This window comes from Protopterus annectens, chromosome 9.part0 (assembly GCF_019279795.1).
Source record: "Protopterus annectens isolate FY-2018-M chromosome 9.part0, PAN1.0, whole genome shotgun sequence".
Taxonomy (NCBI): domain Eukaryota; kingdom Metazoa; phylum Chordata; order Ceratodontiformes; family Protopteridae; genus Protopterus; species Protopterus annectens.
This window is the reverse complement of record NC_056743.1, coordinates 481,971,337-481,991,951: the sequence shown is the minus strand read 5'-3', so window position 1 is coordinate 481,991,951 and position 20,615 is coordinate 481,971,337. Positions and strand designations below refer to the sequence as shown.

Below are 20,615 nucleotides of genomic sequence, written 5' to 3'. Positions count from 1 at the left end.
TCATCTCCAGAATTAGTTTCTCTGGGGAGCTGAGAATAAATAAGAATTAATACAATTCTGGTAAATGAGAACTTCTACATTCATGCATTCAGCCCGTTTTTTTTTTTTTATCTACTACACAGATTATAAAAGAATCCTCCAGTTTTACTTTACAACTTTTTTAAACCATTTACTGTATTGTTCTGACTATACCAAGCAGAAGTCCTCTTTGTTCCACTGTTGTAAGTAATGAATATACTTTGTTTTACTGCTACAAAAAGAAAAAAAATGAATGGATGAATGATAATGAAAATGTGTAAGTTAAGTTGTAGTTGGGCAGCTTATGGGTAGTACAGGATAAACACATTTAACCCATTTACTGCACTAATTAAATCACCTGACCTGAAGTTCACCCAGATACTGTCCTTGTAAAAAAAAAAATAGATTTTCTCGTGTACATCATAATGTCCAACAGAGGGCAAGCAACATTTTGAAATGATCAATAGTTAGAGAGTTACTAAAATTCCTCATCACTTCCCCCATGAATTTTAAACTTCTGCACTGCATCTGCACAATTATAGAGTTTACTCTGCAAGTTCACTGCCCTATCAGAGTAGAAATGCTACTTTATGCCAGCCTTAGACCACCCCTAACCATTCCATTATATCCCTTTGTTCACAACCATTTCCTGTTGGAAAGATGTTCTGATGACTTTCTTTATGCCATTACAACATGCAGCTGGTCTTTTTGCCCTCTTCTCCTGCTACATACACAGTGGAGTTGTCATTGCACGTTTTACGTACACCAACATTACACTACTGACCTCTGTTGAAGTACTCTCACTCCGCGTCTTTATGGTATTGCCACTTCTGAAAGATGACATGGTATCTCAGATGACTACCTTGCTACACACAGGCAATCCACTGTGATTAACAGCATAAACATTTCTTGTTTAATAATACACCCTTATCATACCTCTCAGCTGTCCAGAATTTCACAGAATGTCCAGATTTGTCTCTTATTTTTTGGACTGTTCCACATAAAATTTGTGGTTTTCTGGCAAATCATTGAAGACTGCAGTCACAAAATGACAGGCAATTGAGTTTCAGGCCTCATATTTATTTGACATTTGTTAACCGGGTTGGTCCAAACTGGGCCAGGAGCCCATTTTCAGTGGAGATCCGAGGAGAAAAGCTCCATAGTAATACAAACAAAAAGATAAGTACAAAGTCATTAAAAAAAAAATAAATAAAAAAATAAAATGAAGGGATGGTGACATAAGGCAATTCTAAGCAATTACATACTGTAGGACAGAGAAATAATTTACAAAGTATTCAAGCATTGTGTGCAAAAGTGAAACATACAGACTGTAATAACTATGCTAAAGTTGGTACAAGTTACTTAGGTAGTTACATAGATCATGGATTTCAAAAAATATAGTAGAACATACATATATGTATAGATAGCAGCTGCACTTGATAGTTTGGTATGGCATCTTTATGAAGGAGGAGAAAAAAGGGAGTTACCCTAGTGAGAAAAAATGAGGAGAAAAAGATGGAGGTCGGAGACAGAGGGTGTGGGGGGTTTGCAGGGTACAGACAGGGGCAGAGCCATGTGTTCACTAGGGAGTGTTGGGGGGGTTGTGCAGGGTATAAACAGGGGCAGAGCCATGTGTTTACTAGGGAATGGTGGGGGTTAGGTAGGGTGTAGACAGGGGCAGAGCCATGTGTTTACTAGGGAGTGTTGGGGGTTAGGTAGGATGTAGACAGGGGCAGAGCCATGTGTTTACTAGGGAGTGTTGGGGGGTTGTGTAGGGTATAGACACGGGCAGAGCCATGTGTTTACTAGGGAGTGTTGGGGGTTAGGTAGGGTGTAGACAGGGGCAGAGCCATATGTTTACTAGGGAGTGTTGTAGGGTTGTGCAGGGTATACATAGGGGCAGAGCCATGTGTTTATTAGGGAGTGTTGGGGGGTTGTGCAGGGTATAGACAGGGGCAGAGCCATGTGTTTACTAGGGAGTGTTGGGGGGTTGTGCAGGGTATAGACAGGGGCAGAGCCATGTGTTTACTAGGAAGTGTTGAGGGTTAGGTAGGCTGTAGACAGGGGCAGAGCCATGCGTTTACTAGGGAGTGTTGGGGGTTAGGTAGGGTGTAGACAGGGGCAGAGCCATGTGTTTACTAGGGAGTGTTGGGGGGTTGTGCAGGGTATAGACAGGGGCAGAGCCATGTGTTTACTATTGAGTGTTGGGGGTTAGGTAGGGTGTAGACAGGGGCAGAGCCATATGTTTACTAGGGAGTGTTGTGGGGTTGTGCAGGGTATACATAGGGGCAGAGCCATGTGTTTACTAGGGTGTGTTGGGGGTTGTGCAGGATATAGACAGGGGCAGAGCAATGTGTTTACTAGGGAGTGTTGGGGGTTAGGTAGACTGTAGACTGGGGCAGAGCCATATGTTTACTAGGGAGTGCTGGGGGTTAGGTAGAGTGTAGACAGGGGCGGAGCCATGTGTTTACTAGGGAGTGTTGGGGGGTTGTGCAGGGTATAGACAGGGGCAGAGCCATGTGTTTACTAGGGAGTGTTTTAGCACTTTTTTGAAATGTTTTGGGTGTGAGATATCTTTTCCATAAGTGTGGAGTTTGTTCCAGGACTGGGAGTATTTAAATAGGAGTTTACCTATGTTTGTGTTGGGCTTGTAGATGTCAAGGAGATGTTGATCAGAGGTATGAAGAAGACTGTTAGGAGTATAATAGGATACCAGTGAGGAGAGGGAAGGGAGGCAGTAGGTTTGTAGAGTACTGAATGTGCGATTTGTAGCTGTGAGAGTAGGATTTGTTGGGGGAATTCTAGCTAATTTAGTTTTTTTAGTACATGGCAGTGGTAAGAGTTGTAGGGTAGGTTTGTGGCAAATCTAGCTATTTTGTCATAAGCTTGTTCAAGCTTGGAAAGTAATGAAGATTGTATGTTTGTGAGAACAGGAGCTGCATAGACTAAGCAGGGTAGGAGGAAAGCTTGCATCAGAGACGGTTTAGAATTTGAGGTAAGGAATTTTTTATTTCTGTAAAGTAAGTCCAGTTTTTGATGTGTTTTTATACTCTGTTGAATGTGAAGGTCGAATTTTAATTGATTGTTGATTATGGTACCGAGTAGATTAGTGTGAGGTTCTACCTTAATGGTAGTGGTGTGAGGTTCTACCTTAATGGTAGTGCTGTCCAGGGATTTGATGGTAAAGGTGGATTTCTGATGGGAAAGAGTTCTAGGGAGGAAGAGAAGAAGTTTTGTCTTTTTTGGATTTAAGATAAGCTAATTTTCCAAAAGCCATCTTTCAATGGACAGGAATGAGTTTTGGGTATATGTGTATAGGTGAGAGATGTTGTCTGAGAGGGAGATAAGTGTATAGTCATCTGCATATTGTATAAGAGAAGAATTGCTGCAGGCTGACTAACTGGAGGATGTTAGTAAAGATGTTGAACAGGAGGGGCCCCAAAACAGACCCTTGGGGACTCCAGATTCAATAGGTAGGAAAGGGGAGCAGGAAGAGTGCCATCACGGACTGTAGCCTATTGATGAGGTAACTGGAGAACCAGCTATGAGTGGAAGAAGAGAGGTTGAGCTCAGACAGTTTAGTTAGTAGTTGGGAGTAAGATACTGTATCGAAAGCTTTGGAGAGATCAAGGAATAGACAGCATACAAGATGGTTGCTGTCTCTAGCCTCGGCTATAGTCTTAGTAAAAGATAGTAGGGCAATGGCCCTACTGTGGTTTGGCCTAAACCCATGTTGGGTAGGAGTTAAAGATTTTTGTGGATTAGTATCCTTTAGAAGATACATGCTTACAAAAATCAGGTTATTTTAATCATTTTCTAAGTTTATAAGAACAATATTTAAAATCTGTCCCTATTTTTTTGAGCCTCCCCCTCCCCATTATTTTAGGCTTTGTCCAGATTTCTTGTACTAAGAGGTTGAGAGGTGTGACACTTATCATAATCATGTGATCATCTTCCCGAGTTCCTGACTGCAAAATGCATGACTCGACAGCATTCCTTATTAAGAGCTGCTACATTATGAAACATTCTTCCTGTTTTTGAAGTTAGCTAGTCATGTTTTATAACCTTTCTGGTATAATCACCCTGTAAAAGACCTCTATATTATTCACAAAGGAATCTACTTTTTTTTCTGTCTTGTGATCTAATAAAGCAGTAAATTGCATTGAGCTCCAGGATTAAGCCATACATGCAATGCATATTATACTTGCATAATATATGGATTACCTTACTGATTAATCTCATTTCAGAATTAACTTTGTTTTCCATAATGCTCTGATTCCATCTTGTTCCTAAGCAAGCCAGGTTGTGTGTTATGAAGTCTCCTGTGTGGCATATAACAGAAACATTCTATAAAACCTGAACTGCCTACATCCACCATTCCACCTTATTCTAGCCACCCTTTCAGAGTAATAAACTGCACGGAATATAATGTAAACGCTCTACAAAACCTGACTGACCTACATCCACCATTCCACCTTATTCTAGCCACCCGCTCACATTAATAAACCAGATTTTTCTGACATCACTTTTTCTCTGTATATGATCTTCTCAACTGGATTCAAACTTTCTTTTATTAATACCCTAAGAAACATTTTATAGATGCCCTAATAGTTACATTTAAAACATAATTAATAGAGCTGTACTTCCCTAAATGTGATATAAAATTACTATAACAATGTCCTTAACAGCTGTTGCTATTTGAAAAGGTCAGATTTGTTTTCCCTAAGGAGACATAAGCATTTTATAAACTGTTCCAAAAATTCCAAGACGTCCCCATCTGGCAGTCTTTATCTGACTTAACTAGGGTTATTAAAGACTTTTTTTCTAAAACCCTATGAGATCCTTCATTTCACAGTTATTGGTACAATTCATAGACCAGGAACCTTAATGTGAACAAAAAAAAAAAACAACTTCTGTAAACAGCACAGCAAGGAAGGTGGGAGGGGTGGAGGAGCTATTAAAACTCCCCCAGTGAACACATAAGGAACTGAAAAGAAAAGCATTTTTAATGTAAGCCTTCATGATCATTTAAGTGGCCTTCTGTAACTGCGTTGGGAAAGTATTATCAGAGGTCTTTGCCAGGAAGAATAGAGCTCCTAGTGTATCTTTTGCATAATATTCAACAGCAGCCTTGAAAATCAGAATGTTATATCAAAAATACACCATCATGTATGCCTATCTATGAAGGACAGTTGCCATTATTTTAATATGTTCACAAAATATGACAAAATTAAAATGAACAGAAAAGTTATTGCAAACTTGAATGCACATTTCAACGGAATAGGATTACAGTAAATATTTGCTTTGTCTCAACCATGTAGCAGCTGTCAAAATAAAAGTTTAAGCTACCGATGATTCAAATTCAACAGAAATCATTATGTTTAATAATGACAGAAGGCTACAGCCTTAAAGGATGAGCTCGAGAGAGGACGTCTTTGGTAAGTCAGGACCTAAAGAAAGTATTCTGCTAAAATGTATAGAACTACTCAGTAAAAGGTTACGGAAATCAATGACCTTTCCTCAGTGGGAGACCAGACATTAGTACAATGACAGAGATAAGGTTCACTGAAAACCATGGGTCAGATGTTTGCTTTCCAGGGTATACAATATTCAAGAGGAACAGAGGAGTGAAAAACAGAGGAAGGTTAGTTCTTCACATAACACAGAGAATTAAGTCAGCAAACCATAAAGGAAAGGAAGGAGGCAAGGCTGGACAATTCACTGAGAGTTGAGAATGGTGAAGAGGATGCTTTAATTCTTCTTCTTTCAGCTGCTCCCGTTAGGGGTCGCCACAGCAGATTAACTGTTTCCATTTCTTCCTGTCCTCCACATCTTGCTCTGTCACACCAGCCACCTGCATGTCCTCTCTCTCCACATCCATAAATCTCATCTTAGGCCTCCCTCTTTTCCTGTTACCTGACAGCTTCATCCATAGCATCTTTTTCCCAATATACTCTGCATCCCTCCTCAGCACATGTCCAAATCAATGTAATCTTGCCTCTTTGGCTTTATCGCCAAACCTTCCAACCTGGGCTGAGCCTCTAATGTACTTATTCCTAATCCTGTCCATCCTCGTCACACCCAGTGCAAATCTTAACATCTTCAACTCTGCCACATCAAGCTCTGACTCCTGCCTTTTTGTCAATGCCACTGTCTCCAACCCATATAACATAGCTGGTCTCACTACCCTCTTGTAGAGCTTCCCTTTCACTCTTACTGGTACTCGTCTGTCACAAATCACTCCTGACACTCTTCTCCACCTACTCCATCCTGCCTGTACTCTCTTCTTCACCTCACTTTCACACTAACCATTACTCTGAACTGTTGATCCCAAGTACTTAAACTCATCCACCTTTGCCACCTCTACTCCCTGCATCCTCACCATTCCTCTATCCTCCCTCTCATTCACACACACATATTCTGTCGTAGTCCTGCTGACCTTCATTCCTCTTCTCTCTAGAGTATATCTCCACCTCTCCAGGGTCTCCTCCACCTGTTCCATACTCTCACTACAGGTAACAATGTCATCTGCAAGCATCATAGTCCACAGAGACTCCTGTATGATCTCATCTGTCAACCTGTCCATCACCATTGCAAATAATAAAGGGCTCAGAGCTGATCCTTGATGTAATCCCACCTCCACCTTAAATGCATCCGTCACTCCCACTGCAGACCTCACCGCTGTCACACTACCCTCGTACATATCTTGTACCACTCTTACATACTTCTCTGACACTCCCGACTTCCTCATACAATACCACAACTCCTTTGTAGGCACCCTGTCATATGCTTTCTCTAAGTCTACAAAAACACAATGCAACTCCTTCTGACCTTCTCTGTACTTCTCCATCAACACTCTCAGAGCAAACATCACATCTAAGAGTTTGAAAGGGGTGGAAGGGTCACTAAAGGAATCATTAAAAGGCAAGAAAAAGGGCATGCATTACTTATGGACACCAGAATATGACAGATGATAATTATAACACTTTTTCCTTCAGTATCATCTGAAAGCACTATGACACTAGATGTGGGGCAAACCTGAAAAAATTACATTTATGCCATACTTAGGATCATTGCTGGACCTAATATTAACAATCAGGGCTGCAGAAAGTGTCAGATCTGTAACCAATTGCTGGATCAAACATAAACAGTCAGGTCTGCAGAGAGTGTTGGACCAAATCATAAACTGTAGACCTAGGCAAAGGTCACGAAATTGCAGATATACAGTTAAAAACTGGGGAAATTAATGTGTGTAGGAAAAAATAAAAGCCAGAAAGTCAAAACTGAGATGTAAAGGAGAATGTGATACATTAGTAATGGATGTTGACAGTGTATTGTACGTAAAATAACCATGCAATAATTCACTGTAACAGAAACTGGACACTGACAGACATGACAAAGAATGGAAATACTGTGCAAATTAAATTCAAACTTCAGGTAGCAGCTGTAGCGGTACACTTAGGACGAACCCCTTTTGTATTTAGGACAGGACATTTTTTTCAAATGTGTATAAAGGGAAATAAGTATATTCCTTCCTTCAGGAATGCCCTGGAGCACTGTCTGGTTAAGTACTTCCTTCCTTCAGGAATGCCCTGGAGCACTGTCTGGTTAAGTACTTCCTTCCTTCAGGAATGCCCTGGAGCACTGTCTGGTTAAGTACTTCCTTCCTTCAGGAATGCCCTGGAGCACTGTCTGGTTAAGTACTTCCTTCCTTCAGGAATGCCCTGGAGCACTGTCTGGTTAAGTACTTCCGTCCTTCAGGAATGCCCTGGAGCACTGTCTGGTTAAGTACTTCCTTCCTTCAGGAATGCCCTGGAGCACTGTCTGGTTAAGTACTTCCTTCCTTCAGGAATGCCCTGGAGCACTGTCTGGTTAAGTACTTCCTTCCTTCAGGAATGCCCTGGAGCACTGTCTGGTTAAGTACTTCCGTCCTTCAGGAATGCCCTGGAGCACTGTCTGGTTAAGTACTTCCTTCCTTCAGGAATGCCCTGGAGCACTGTCTGGTTAAGTACTTCCTTCCTTCAGGAATGCCCTGGAGCACTGTCTGGTTAAGTACTTCCATCCTTCAGGAATGCCCTGGAGCACTGTCTGGTTAAGTACTTCCTTCCTTCAGGAATGCCTTGGAGCACTGTCTGGTTAAGTACTTGCAGAGTTGCAAAATAGGCAAATGGAGGCTGAGAAAATCAAGTTCTGAAGTACAGGAAGCAGCTAGTTACCAGCTCATAGACTTACTCCATTGTACCAACTGATGGATTCATAGCACATATTACCCTGCAGGCAACTTCTACAACAATCAGAGACCTGGACTTCAGAAGAGCTAAAGGGAGAGCTTTAAGTAAAACATCATCAAATCAACTGGATAATGAGAATGAATTGAAAAATCAAGTTTGTTGTCAGACAAGTGAGTCTAAGTAAGTAATCAAACCTACTGTGATCACTGTAGAAACCTTCTCAGAAATAAATTGGAAAATAGGACAGGTCACCGTATACCAAATGAACAACTTGCCATTGCTTTGGCAGTGGGACAGGCTCCTCTGAAAACCTGTGGGGGGCAGCAATCCCCCCCCCCACACACACACACACACATAGATACAGCCCTGCATTTCTACATATACTTATTCCAAGACCGAACAACCTTGCAGGTAAGTGGAAAATGTTGTTACATCCAAAGTTACACAGTCTGTTAGTACTTCTACCAACATACGTAAATTAAATAGGTTTGACGATTTGTGTCCGAGTAGTCCTGTTCACAGATGTAAAGGCTCACACTGAGGTAAAAAAAATAATGAGCAGCATTGTTAACAGGGATATGGCATTTTAAAAGAATATTAAGGAGTACAAAAAGGGCACAATGAAGGGATATTGGGGTCTCCCAACTCATAAGAAACTGAAGGAAGAATGAAAGGGAAAATGGGGGTATCAGCAAGAGACTGGAATGGCATTTTGCCAACTCACCTGTCTCAGCGTACACTAGTGTAGAGTCACGTACATTGCTAACACACATTAGGAATTGGTTAAAGCAATGGGTAGGACATTCAAATAAGCATTCTGCAGCTGTCAGGATGGCACCATACTAGAACACCACTAAAAAGTAGTAAACCACAGAATTAACCAACCAGAACGATGTGAACAATCCAAAGGACACCAAAGTTTATTGACGAAATGTTAAGCGCTTTCCTCTCTACTACAGAGACTTCCTCAGAACAAGCGCTTTCCTCTCTACTACAGAGACTTCCTCAGAACAAGAGGAAGTCTCTGTAGTAGAGAGGAAAGCGCTTAACATTTCGTCAATAAACTTTGGTGTCCTTTGGATTGTTCACATTATTCTGGTTGGTTAACCATACTACAACACCCTTCTCTCCCCTCTGCATACATCCCCTGCATGCTTACTCCAAGGATTTCTCTGCTTGAGGGGGATGAGGTGAGGCAGTAACCATTTGAAATTTCAGGACCCACTAGACCGAGAGTCCTGAAACATAGTGACTGACTTACATATACTAAGTCCAAGATGCTATTTCTCAAAATATTCCTTTTTCTCTGCGGTATGTCAATCTTAGTGTTGATAAATATACAAGTTCAGGGGGTTGTGGGGCTTGCTCCACTTTCAAAAAGATGTTTAAAGGAGATGAGCAATTTTTGAGTTTCGCACTTCTCCTGTAGTTTCAGTCTTTTTTCTGGCTTTCCAGCACTCAGAATTTCAAGTGCCAACATTTCAGAGGGGAGCCAGATGAGGCTTCAGTCTGAAGGGGTACTTAGTTCATGGAAAAGGGTGCTGGGACAACTGGTGGCAAACAGGCAAGGAGGGCACCAACATTTTTTTTCAAAGAAAGAAAATGCAAAGGTAAGCAGATCCTTCTGCTAAGTTTTCACAGCGGAGGATTAAGGGTATAACATAAATATCAAGGTTGCTCCCATTTGAACCCTTTCACAGAGACGATTCACTAAAGAGTTTGTATAACTGATGGTGGATACCATGCTGGAGTCAAATGGGATTTTCTACTCAGTTCTAACAGCAAATCCGCAAGCAAATATTTTTAACAAATCTTGAGAACATGGGGTGTGGCTTAGAGTATGGCATATGCAATTCTAACACTGAGGCAGGAGAGAGATGGAATGTTCTAGACTGTTAAGTGTAACATGCATAGCAGGAATATGGTAGAATCACTGCAGAAAGAAAACCCTGTATACTATATGCAAATCCCCATGAACTGCAAGATCAAATGCAACATAGAGTCACGTTGAGTAGATTAAGTCACAGAAATTTGATACATTTATACCTAAACAAAACAATTAGATAAAGAAAGACTTCTTAAGATTTTAGTATTCCAACTTGCTTTATCCTTCAGTGTTATTACCCTCAAAGGTGCACAAGTGCAAAAAAGGCACATAAAACAGTTCTGGTATCTTGGCTTAAGGCACTTTAGAGGGAATCAAAAATCCTATATAGCTCCGACATACTTTATGTTATGCATGATTAAGTAATTGACCAGTTATTTAAATAGATAGCACAACAGAACAGTTCTAAGTACTAAATACATCCCTTCAATTTATTACAGACAATGCATTTTCTATATATTACTACACTAAATAATTTTTATATCCTTTTCTAGCACAGACCTCAGTAGCACCAAAACAAAGCTATTTTCGCCACTCTTTTCCTGTGCCCCTACCAATTTATTTGGTCCATTTATTCTCCATCAGTGGTGTGACGGTAAACTTGGAGGAGCCATCATTAAGACACCTATGGGGCTGGTTTATGTTTTTTATGTTATGCCCTAAAGTCTGAATACACAGCTGACTTTAGGAGAAAGAAATGGATGTGTAAATAGGCTGATCATGAAGTACACTCCTCTCATTTCAACAAAGGGCATTTCTTTCATTGAGGTATCATCCCAACCCTATGGGAGGTGGTTTACCTGGCCTCCACCTGATAGCTTCCCTCACCTGTGGTGTCTACCAGTGGTTCTCATGGTTACTGCCATGGCAATCGCTAGCTACTTTTTACCCATGGTTCCTTGACATCACCTCAGTTATTGAGATTTTGAACTGGGTCCAATTAATATCCATGTCCCTATATTCCCCAAGTTTCTGGGAGAAGTTTTCCTGGAGTTATGAACTGAACTCCTCCCACACAGAAAGCCTGTCTCCATGTTTGTAGGATGCCCACATTACATGTTTGGACCTCCGTTTTGACTGAAATAACTACCTATGGGAATTACTTGACACATTAGCATCAATCTTAATCAGGGTCTCTACACCACATGACCTCAGATCTGAAGACATGACTACAGAATAAATCACTGACATTTCATTCAAGTTTCTTTGGCACTAGGAACATTTATGAACATTCTTGTGTTTGAATTTTCAAAAGCCAGAAAATCTATTTAGCCTAAAAAGGAGGTTGTGCTCCTATTTTCAAAGGGGGGGGGCATAACATGAGATTTATGAATATACAAGTAGAATGGGTGGGGAAGCTCCCACTTACAAAACTTTGCATTTATAATTTAATTAAATGTAACCCATTTTGCTAGCTGTGTCTTATACATGTGCTGGTCCTGACGACAGTCCACCTTAGACTAATGGCCAGGGTGCTACAGAAGCTAACCAGAATGAGATAGGTCTATGTAACTAATGGTGACTCACCCATCCATGCGGGAGTGAGTTGGCAGGATATCCACAACAGTGCCATCTGGGGTAAGACGTAGAAGTGTGGCTGCTGCATTTGGGGCTCAAGGAGGCATAAGCCCACCAAGGAGTATGCAGCACTATACCTGGGGATTGCCAATATGCAGAAGCTTCACATCACTGGCCACCATAGGCAGTACTGTATCACACTTTTAAGGCAACAATGATAGTATTAGTACAACAATGGCAGTATTAAGGCAACAATGCTAGTATTATGACAACAATTATAGTATTATGGAAACAATATTAGTATTGGGGCATTCAAAAAAATCTCTTTCCTACTCCTGGATCATGGTCATAGCTCTCAGTTCTTGCCTCCCATGTCTTACTAGCATGTACTATGTAGTATACTGCTACAATATGGTGATGGATGGTCTCCAAGGCCAGTGGGCTCCTATACTTTTAGTTTATTAATTCAGCATTTGCTTGAACTATTCCCTTAAAGATGAGAGAAGCTTTAAAGTTTTTTCATGTTTGTGTTTAATCAACTTGCATTACCAACTATGAAAGTGAACATCTTTTGTGTAGCAAGTGAAGATATGTGCTAGCATTCCTTCCTATTTTTTCATAGGAGGTTACTAGGCTAATGACCTTATAGCCCTTACAAGCCTAGCCATATTTATCCCAAGTTGCCCCAATTGTCAGTGGTTAGGTGAGTGAAGTTTGCAGAGGTAAGGGTCTATGGTAGTTAAAACTGATGTCCTCTGTCTAGGAGGGACATGGGCACCACCCCAAGAGTGAATTTGCAGTCACCCATCCATTGATCTAGTTTGCATTTGAAGAGGGTCAGGGAGGGTCTCTCTTTCATGTGAACAGGTAGCTTCTTCCAGAGAAATGGCAGTCTCTGGGAGATGTATCTCTCTCTCCAGCATAACCTGTTCATGTCAGAGGCTAGGTTAAGATCCCTGGAGCGATTGACCCTGCTGCAGTTTGATTTACAAATGTACAGCATTTCCATCAGGGCTGGGTCAGAGACTGCCCTGTAAGCCAGGCACATGTCACCCCCTTAGCAACATGTAGGAGACAGAATACAGTGACAGGGCTTTCAGTCTTTCCATGTAAGACTTGTTTTGTGCACCCTGTAATTTCGTAGTGAGAAACCTCTGTGGTGTCGCTCTTACTGGCATCTGCTGAAATCGATATTTCACATGGAATGCAGGTAATATCACTTTCTAGGTGTGCTATAAATGCCTCCTCTCTCTGAGTAGTGATTTGGAGGACTAAGAGGGTACTGAAGAGTTGGTTAGGTTTGTGTTGCTGCTGAGGAGAATGGTTATTGTCACATTTCTTTCTTGCTATGGAATATCTAGAGCTATTAAGGATGCTGAATTTGCTGGAGGACTTTTCTGGAACTTGTACTTTTGGGATGCTATGGTTGTATCTTTATCTACTCCATTTGATGATGTCTTCCCCTGCCTGAAATTCAGGTAACTTGGGCTGCTATCAGTTCTCTGTTAATGACTGCTAGATTAGGACACTTTTTTGTGCAAATACTTTTGTTTTATTATATGAGATACTATAACAGTTGTTACTATTTTATTTAACAGCATCAAGTTAATTTGGTAACAACTTTTATAGATCGGCACTGGAATACAGTTAATTGTTCAGTCATTCCTTTAAATGGTTGTTTATATTCTGTCTGTGTTTTAAATGGTCATCTTGTTCAGGTTAGTACAATTCAATGCAAATTTAATGAGCTTTATTATTACTTTTTAGTTATATCATGTTATAAGTGTACTATTCATTGTTTTCTTTGGAATTTAATCTCTAATAAATATGAACATAAACTTATGTCCAAGAATACCTGGGAAATGAGTGTTCAATAGTATAAGGGGCTTGATATTCACGGGAGGAGACAATGAACAAAACCTTATGTTTTTAAAAAATAAATTCATCCATTTGTTTCTAATTCATAACACACTTCTTCACTTAGTATTAGACTTCTGAATATGTAATAGGATTTAAACATAAGATATGCAACATATTAAATGATTGAGGCTTGCTTGGTGCAACTATATTTCATATGTTCAAAGATTAGTACTAGGCCAACTGCCCTTGTGTGCCATTTTAAGCCTAGCCAATTACCCCATGTCAGAATCAAACCCTGCACCTTGGGTCTCTACAGTAAACACCCTAATCATTATGCCAACCTCCCAACACTGTTTGATTTTTAAGATACTTGGATTCAAACTTTTTTGCCTGTAGTCATTAGCATTGTCTTTTCAGTTTTACTCATTATGAATCTGGATTACTAATATCTGGTTATTTCATAGACGCTTACATATGTATGAACACTATGCAGAATTTAATGCTTTTTAGCCAGGTTAGGCAATCTGACTTGAAAACATTAATTTACTTTCTTTTCAAAAATTTACAGTATGTCATATTTCATTTTTCTCTGTTTTCTTTCTTTTTTATTTTTCCCCAGATTTTGAAGAAGTCTTGTATAGAGATTCTAGCTGCTGAGCCTTCCCAAATATGTGCAGGAGGTGAGTTAAGAAAGGCAGTTCTCATTAGCTTGTATTTGATATTGATTTTTGTGTCAATTCTCCCTCCCCAACTATTAATGTCTTATTGATGGAATGTTCTTTTCCAGAATTGAACATAGTAATCATGACTTGGAACCTAGAAAATGTGCGTCATTAGATGAAGTTTATGCCTTTATTATACATTTGATACATTTCCAAAATAGTAGGCAAAATGCCTTCATCCCAATCTACCTGGTTAAATAGTTTTGACTTGAATAAAATAACTACAAAACCTTTAAATCATACTACATAGTTATTTTTTTTTGGCACATCCAGTTATTGATTGGTTTCATGTTGTAAAATAAAGTAGAATGGTTTTGTGAGTGGGTACATAATGGTGCTTTATAAATGAATAGTACATTGTTGGAGATGCCCTTTCTTTGAAGACTGATGTCAAGATTAGCTTGTAGACAGTGTGATGCCCCTGTACTGACCCAGTAATCAAGGAGCCTCAATCCTCACCACTGACAACAGTGGGGAACATACACACTAGGAGGATGACAAGTACACACACAGTAAAGTGCAATTTCCCTTAAGAGCACACAGAGATCACAGTAAGTCTGGGGCTGGTTTATCCCTCTTTCTCCAAATCCCCAACAAGACTCCCTACTGGCACAGCTATAGGGTTGAGATCTCAGCTGAGTGGCCAAACCAAGATCTTCAGTACCCTCTCTGTCCAACCAATGCTTCATGTCACTGCCCAAGTAGCAGATACACACACTCTGAGATATGATTTATATGCAAACACACACACACACACACACACACACACACACACACACACACACACACACACACACCTGGGGAAGGCTGACACAGGTTTACTAGCTATGCCCCTTTCTGCCCATACTATAAGGTAGCTCTGATTGCCACCAGCCAACTCTTATCATCTACTTTAAGGCCCTTAACAAAGGGTGTCCAATCCTACTGTGTAATGTTACTATTAATCCAAACGGTAGTCTGACCAAGAGCAAGGCTATTTACGAATGGCCTGTACAGTGTCGCCAAATAGATATGCAAGTATTCTAAGAGCTTAAATATCTCTAAACAGACCAGACACAATTAAAAGGTTTGAATATATTTAATAATAAATAATAAAAAAAGCAATACTCAGTAAGTAATCAGTTATATCAGAATTCAAAATCACAGGAAATATTTAAAACAACATTGTAGGACAGTCTCAAATAAAAAAGAAAACATCTAAGCTACACTTTACTGTATTCCTATTTGAATCTAAAAGAGTTACTATACCCTAAAAAGTTACAGCAAGGCAAGTGGAGATGTGGTGATAAGTGGATGTTCTTGTTAAGTCAAAGACAAAATACAAGATGCATAAGTCTCTCTCTAAGAGAGTTCTTAAATTAATATCAAATATTACTGATGGGATCTTGGATGACATCACTTTTTTGTCACCTGACTTGAGTTCCCCCTTTGTCAGAAACTAACAGAATTTTAGCATCTCCCTGTGAAAAATACATATCTCTGAGATGTTTGCAGATCCTGGAAGTCATAAAACAGTAAAACACTTCTACATCTTAAACCTAATAATTACTTCTCTTTCAAGACAATACAAAAAAAACTTCTAGCTCTAGACATTGTGTCTGCTACTGCACTGAAACTGAGAGATAACATCTCTTTTATGAGGTTATGAAACAATTTAATTTCAACTAATTTCTCTGAATTTTTTAAGTTAACCTTCTGTGTTCCAGTTTCCATTAAACATATACATCTAAATTGTCACAATAGTGCAGGTACATTCCTGTTCTATTCCATGCTGTGGTTACATTTTAGCGCAGTACTTTACAAACACTTCTGTATAAATCATATCAATATTCACAAAAATGACACATAATTATTTACAAAATTCCAGATAGCTGGGCTGGCAGTATTTCCCTTTGTCACACTTCTTCCCCCTGAAATCTCAAGCTAGTTTTTCAAGTGACCCTTGAGAAATGTTGCTTGAGAGGGTTGAGCCAATCTGGGAATACCTTACCCCAGTCCCTGTCTTGAGAGCCCATCTGCGTTTGCATTGCTAACCCCACTGTGGTGCTGCATTGTCATATTATATGCTTGAAGCCCTAGGCTCCACCTTATTAACTTGATATTTTGCTGGCTGGCTCGATGTAGCCATATTAAGGGATTGTGGTCTAACTACAGTAAATTTCCCTCCATACAGATAAGGCTAAAGTTTCTACAATGCCCACACTATGGCTAACATTCCTTTTCAACAGCTGCATAACATTCCTCCTTGGGTTGTAGTCTATGACTGAGATATATCCCTGGGTGCTCTTCTCCCTCTGAGGAGACCTGGTTGAGTACAGCCCCCACCCCATGGTTTGAAGCATCCACCTGCACAACAAATTCTTTGCTGTAATCTGGACTGGCTAACACAGGGGGCCCTCCCAAAGCTCCTTTAAGCTTCTGGAATACCTTCTCACATGCTGGGGTCCATACTACCTTATTTGGCTTGTTTTTCCTTGTCAGGTCTGTGAGAGGAGCAGCTATGGTACTATAATTGGGGACAAACATTCTGTAGTACCCTGCTGTCAGTAAGAATGCCCTCACCTGATTTTGGTAACAGGGGCAGGCCATGCCTAAATGGCTTCCACTTTGGCAGGTTTTGACCTGGTCTTACAACTCCCCACTCTATGTCCAGGTAGGAGACCTCTGCCATACCCACTTGACACTTACTGGGCTTAATAGTCAACCCTGCCCTCTGTAGTCTGCCCAGCACCTCCCTGACATTCTGAAGGTGCTCTTGTCAGGAATGGCTACAGATATCAATATTATCTAGGTAAGCAAAGGCAAAATCTCCTGCTCCTGCTAGGATATGATCTCCCAGCCTCTGGAAAGTAGCTAGGGCATTTTTCATCCCAAAGGACATCCTCATAATCTCATACAAGCCAGAAGGAATCACAAAGGCTGACCTCTCTCTAGCACTGGGAATCAAGGGCTCCTGCCAGTAACCATTGGTAAGATCAATAGTGGTAAGATACTTAGCCCCACCCACCTGCTATTGGGCTTCATCTGTCCTAGGCATGGGGTATGCATCTGACTCTGTGTGACTATTTAATTTTCTATAGTGCACACAGAACCTGGTGCTGCCATCCTTCTTTGGTACTGCTGGACTCCCGTATTACCTCTAATTCTAACATTTTCTGTATCTCCTACCTCAGATTCTGTTTGACTCTCTGATTGCAGCCTTGGGCACAGCTGTATCACAGACCAGCAACCAGAAGGACAATCAGAATGGCCTTGGGAAGATACAAATCTCAGAAAATGGACAGTTCAACCTTTCTACAGAGGACTTAACAATCCATCTGGAGTTAAAGAGACTTGAACTGGAGGCCAAACATTTGGAAATAGAAGCAGCAGAGAGACTGAGATGTCTGGAAGCTGAGGACAAGAAGATGCTGACTCTTTGCCGGGGTCATGGAGGTAATGGGGAAGGGAATAACTGAACCCCAGAAGCCAGAAACATCAGTAAATTTCTTCCATAATTTACAGAGGGTGATGATTTTGATTTCATTCATATGTCTGAAAGGGTATGTAAACAGTATAAGGTTGACCATGGGCTCTGGGTACTGTTCCTGACCCCCCTTACTCCATGGTAAAGCTGCAACTGCTATTTCTAAATTGTCGGATACTGATTGCTTAAATTATAATACAGTCAAAAATTGTTTGTTAGAATGTTTTAAGTTAACACCTGAAGCTTATAGGAAAAAGTTTTGTAAGCATAGACGCAAGGCAGATGAAAGTGTGTGTGAATATATTGCTAAACTAAGCACTTATTTTCATAGGTGGTGAGTGGATGTCAGGTCACCACTTTTGAAGGGCTGGCAGAGCTTTTGGTGAGGGAACAAGCTTTTATCACTTTGCCTGAGGACATGAGAATCTGGTTAGCAGATAGAGAATGTAACACAGCAGAGGAGATGGAAAAAAAGGGAGACCTATACCTAGCAAGCAGGGCATCACTGCACAGGAAAGGGATACCCAGTGCTGCTCATGGGTCTAAGGGAACCCACGGTGTGCAGGTCAGACCACCCCAACAGAGTCTGCCAGCAGCAAGGGAAGCCATTAGTCCAGGTACATATCCAGTACCAAGGGTTAAACGTTTTAAATGCAACCAGTGGGGCCATGTAGCATATAGATATCCACGGAGGCAAGGTGGGAGAGCTAGTAAGCAGGAATAACAGAATGCCAGCAGTAAGTTGTCTTGAGACAACAAGGGTACCAAACTACCACAAGACAGACCTCCCAACCATCGTGAATTACTCGTTTTTTACCGAGTTTTGGGGTCCAAATTAAGGGGTGCCACGATTCCAGAGTGGCACCCCTTCATTTCCGATTTCTTTGCTTTGCTTTTTTAATTTTTTAAATTTTCACGCTGTCGGAGCTGACGTCATCATGTGCGTGATGACGTCAGCTCCGTCAGCACTACCATCCAGTCGGAATTGAGCTCAAGGAGCTCACGTCATCATTTCCGGCTGGCTGTGAGCAGGCGGGAAGTGCTTTGCTGCCGAGAATTTGAAAATAACTGAAGTTACTGCTGCTGCCGAGAGAATGCTGTTTTGGACAGAAACTGCTGATTTTGGTGCTGCCGAGAGAAGAATGCTGGCTTTGCTTATGCTGGCTTTGAGGTTAAATCTGCTGCTGTTTTCGTTGTTGGCTTGAGACTTTGCTTTAAATCTGCTGCCGTTTTCGCTGCTGGCTTGGGACTTTGCTGGGAATTAGGTAAGGAGCAATCATGTAGAGTATTGTGTAAGTAAGGAAAACAACTGAGTCAGTATGTCACAGGGTTCGACCATCTGAACTTGTACTTAGACTAATCTGGGCAAGAAATAAGTGTAGGTACCTGAATACTAACACAATGAGCAGTGGTTGGAGCAGTGATAGGCTAACAGGAATGAAAAATGAGGGGAAAGTAGTAGGTTTTCACATAACATTTGTTCTTCTGCTGAGTAATATGGAAATGGGAGGAGACAGACAGGCAAGGAAAACAAGGCAGAGAATGTTTGGAATTGTAGTTTTGTGTTCAGTAACTGTGGTTTCTTCTGATTAAACTTGCACAAGAGCAAACTACACTTTATTACACAGAATTAAAAGAAGCTTGCTTGATAGGAGAAAAGTATGAGAATAGTAACATAGTACAGCAAGCAGAAAGTTAAATGCAAAGATCTTAGAGAATGTTCGGTTTTAAAAATCGAAAACATGGGGACAAAAGTAGAACAGAAGAATCATGAGTAGTGAGAAGGTAAGTTTAATTGAGCATAAGCACTGAAGTGGGGGAAGGTGTCAGGTAACTGTGTGTGTGTGTGTGTGTGTGTGTGTGTGTGTGTGTGTGTGTGTGTGTGTGTGTGTGTGTGTGTATATATATATAAAACAGAGTTGTGTGTATATTAGAGGTGTAACTTGACATTTGGGACCCAGTTTAGTGGTCCTCGGTGTAACTGACATTTGGGACCCAGTTTAGAGGTCCTCATTTGGTGCCCACACAACCTTTGTCCTTTATTATTCTTTGGTTTTGCCTATGATATTGCAAATGTGAAACTTGTAATTCTAGTAACTTTCTAAATATGTATGACATTTAGAATTTGTCCCAATTTAAGCATTTGCCTTCGTTACTTTTTGAGCTTGTCCCTCATTCTTCAGCAAAGTGGTTGAAAGCTATGTTGCTTTCTGGGAAGCTTGTATTGTAACCAGAGTTAGTGCAGTCAGGCTGGAATCCTCCACAGAGTAATTAAAGGAGCTACTTCTGTTTTGTAAAATATAGCAACATTTTGTCTTCCACACTCCCAAGCTTGTAGAAAAAATAAAATAAATAATACAAATATTTATTTTTCAAGCTAACACAGGTAACTGCATTGAGTAAATTACTTTGCTTAGCTCATAATCAATTTAAAATTTTGCTGCTGCTGGCACCAAGTATAAAGACCCACCAACTTGCTTATATTATATTAAGTGCTGTACTGAAAGCTCAATCAAAAGGCTGCCCAGTGCTTTGGAGTGATGCCTGAAGCACGTGATTGCAAACTCATCCCTATTGATCAGAAAGGGGAGGAAAACAGCCAGGATCAGCACTTCAAAGTAAAAAAAAAAAAGTGTTTTTAAAACTGCAAGTTCAGAAGTAAAGGTAATCTTTATCCACCACTGGTCAGATGCATTTTCTTTGGATGTGGTGCAGGTTTCAATGCTGTTTCAATGAATGTGAGTTTCAAGGGCAGAGAAGTTTTAATGCCAAGTCTATTTTCATTGTGAGACAGTATTGCTTTGTTTATCAGATGTCTGTTAGTGTTTGTGCATTGATGTGCTGCAAAATGTAAAAATAAAATCCAAATAATCATTGTAGAAGTAAAGCAGTATGCACATATTAGTGTTTATGGT

General features: G+C 40.5%; 1 protein-coding gene across 1 annotated transcript in view; it reads left to right on the top strand.

Moving 5' to 3' along the window:
- Positions 1-20,615, top strand: part of ANTXR1 (ANTXR cell adhesion molecule 1) — a 1,493,128-nt gene that overhangs the window by 637,363 nt on the left and 835,150 nt on the right. The window contains exon 9 of the mRNA XM_044083028.1: positions 14,132-14,192. Coding sequence (XP_043938963.1) covers positions 14,132-14,192 — 61 coding nt within the window. The remainder of the gene's footprint in view (positions 1-14,131; positions 14,193-20,615) is intronic.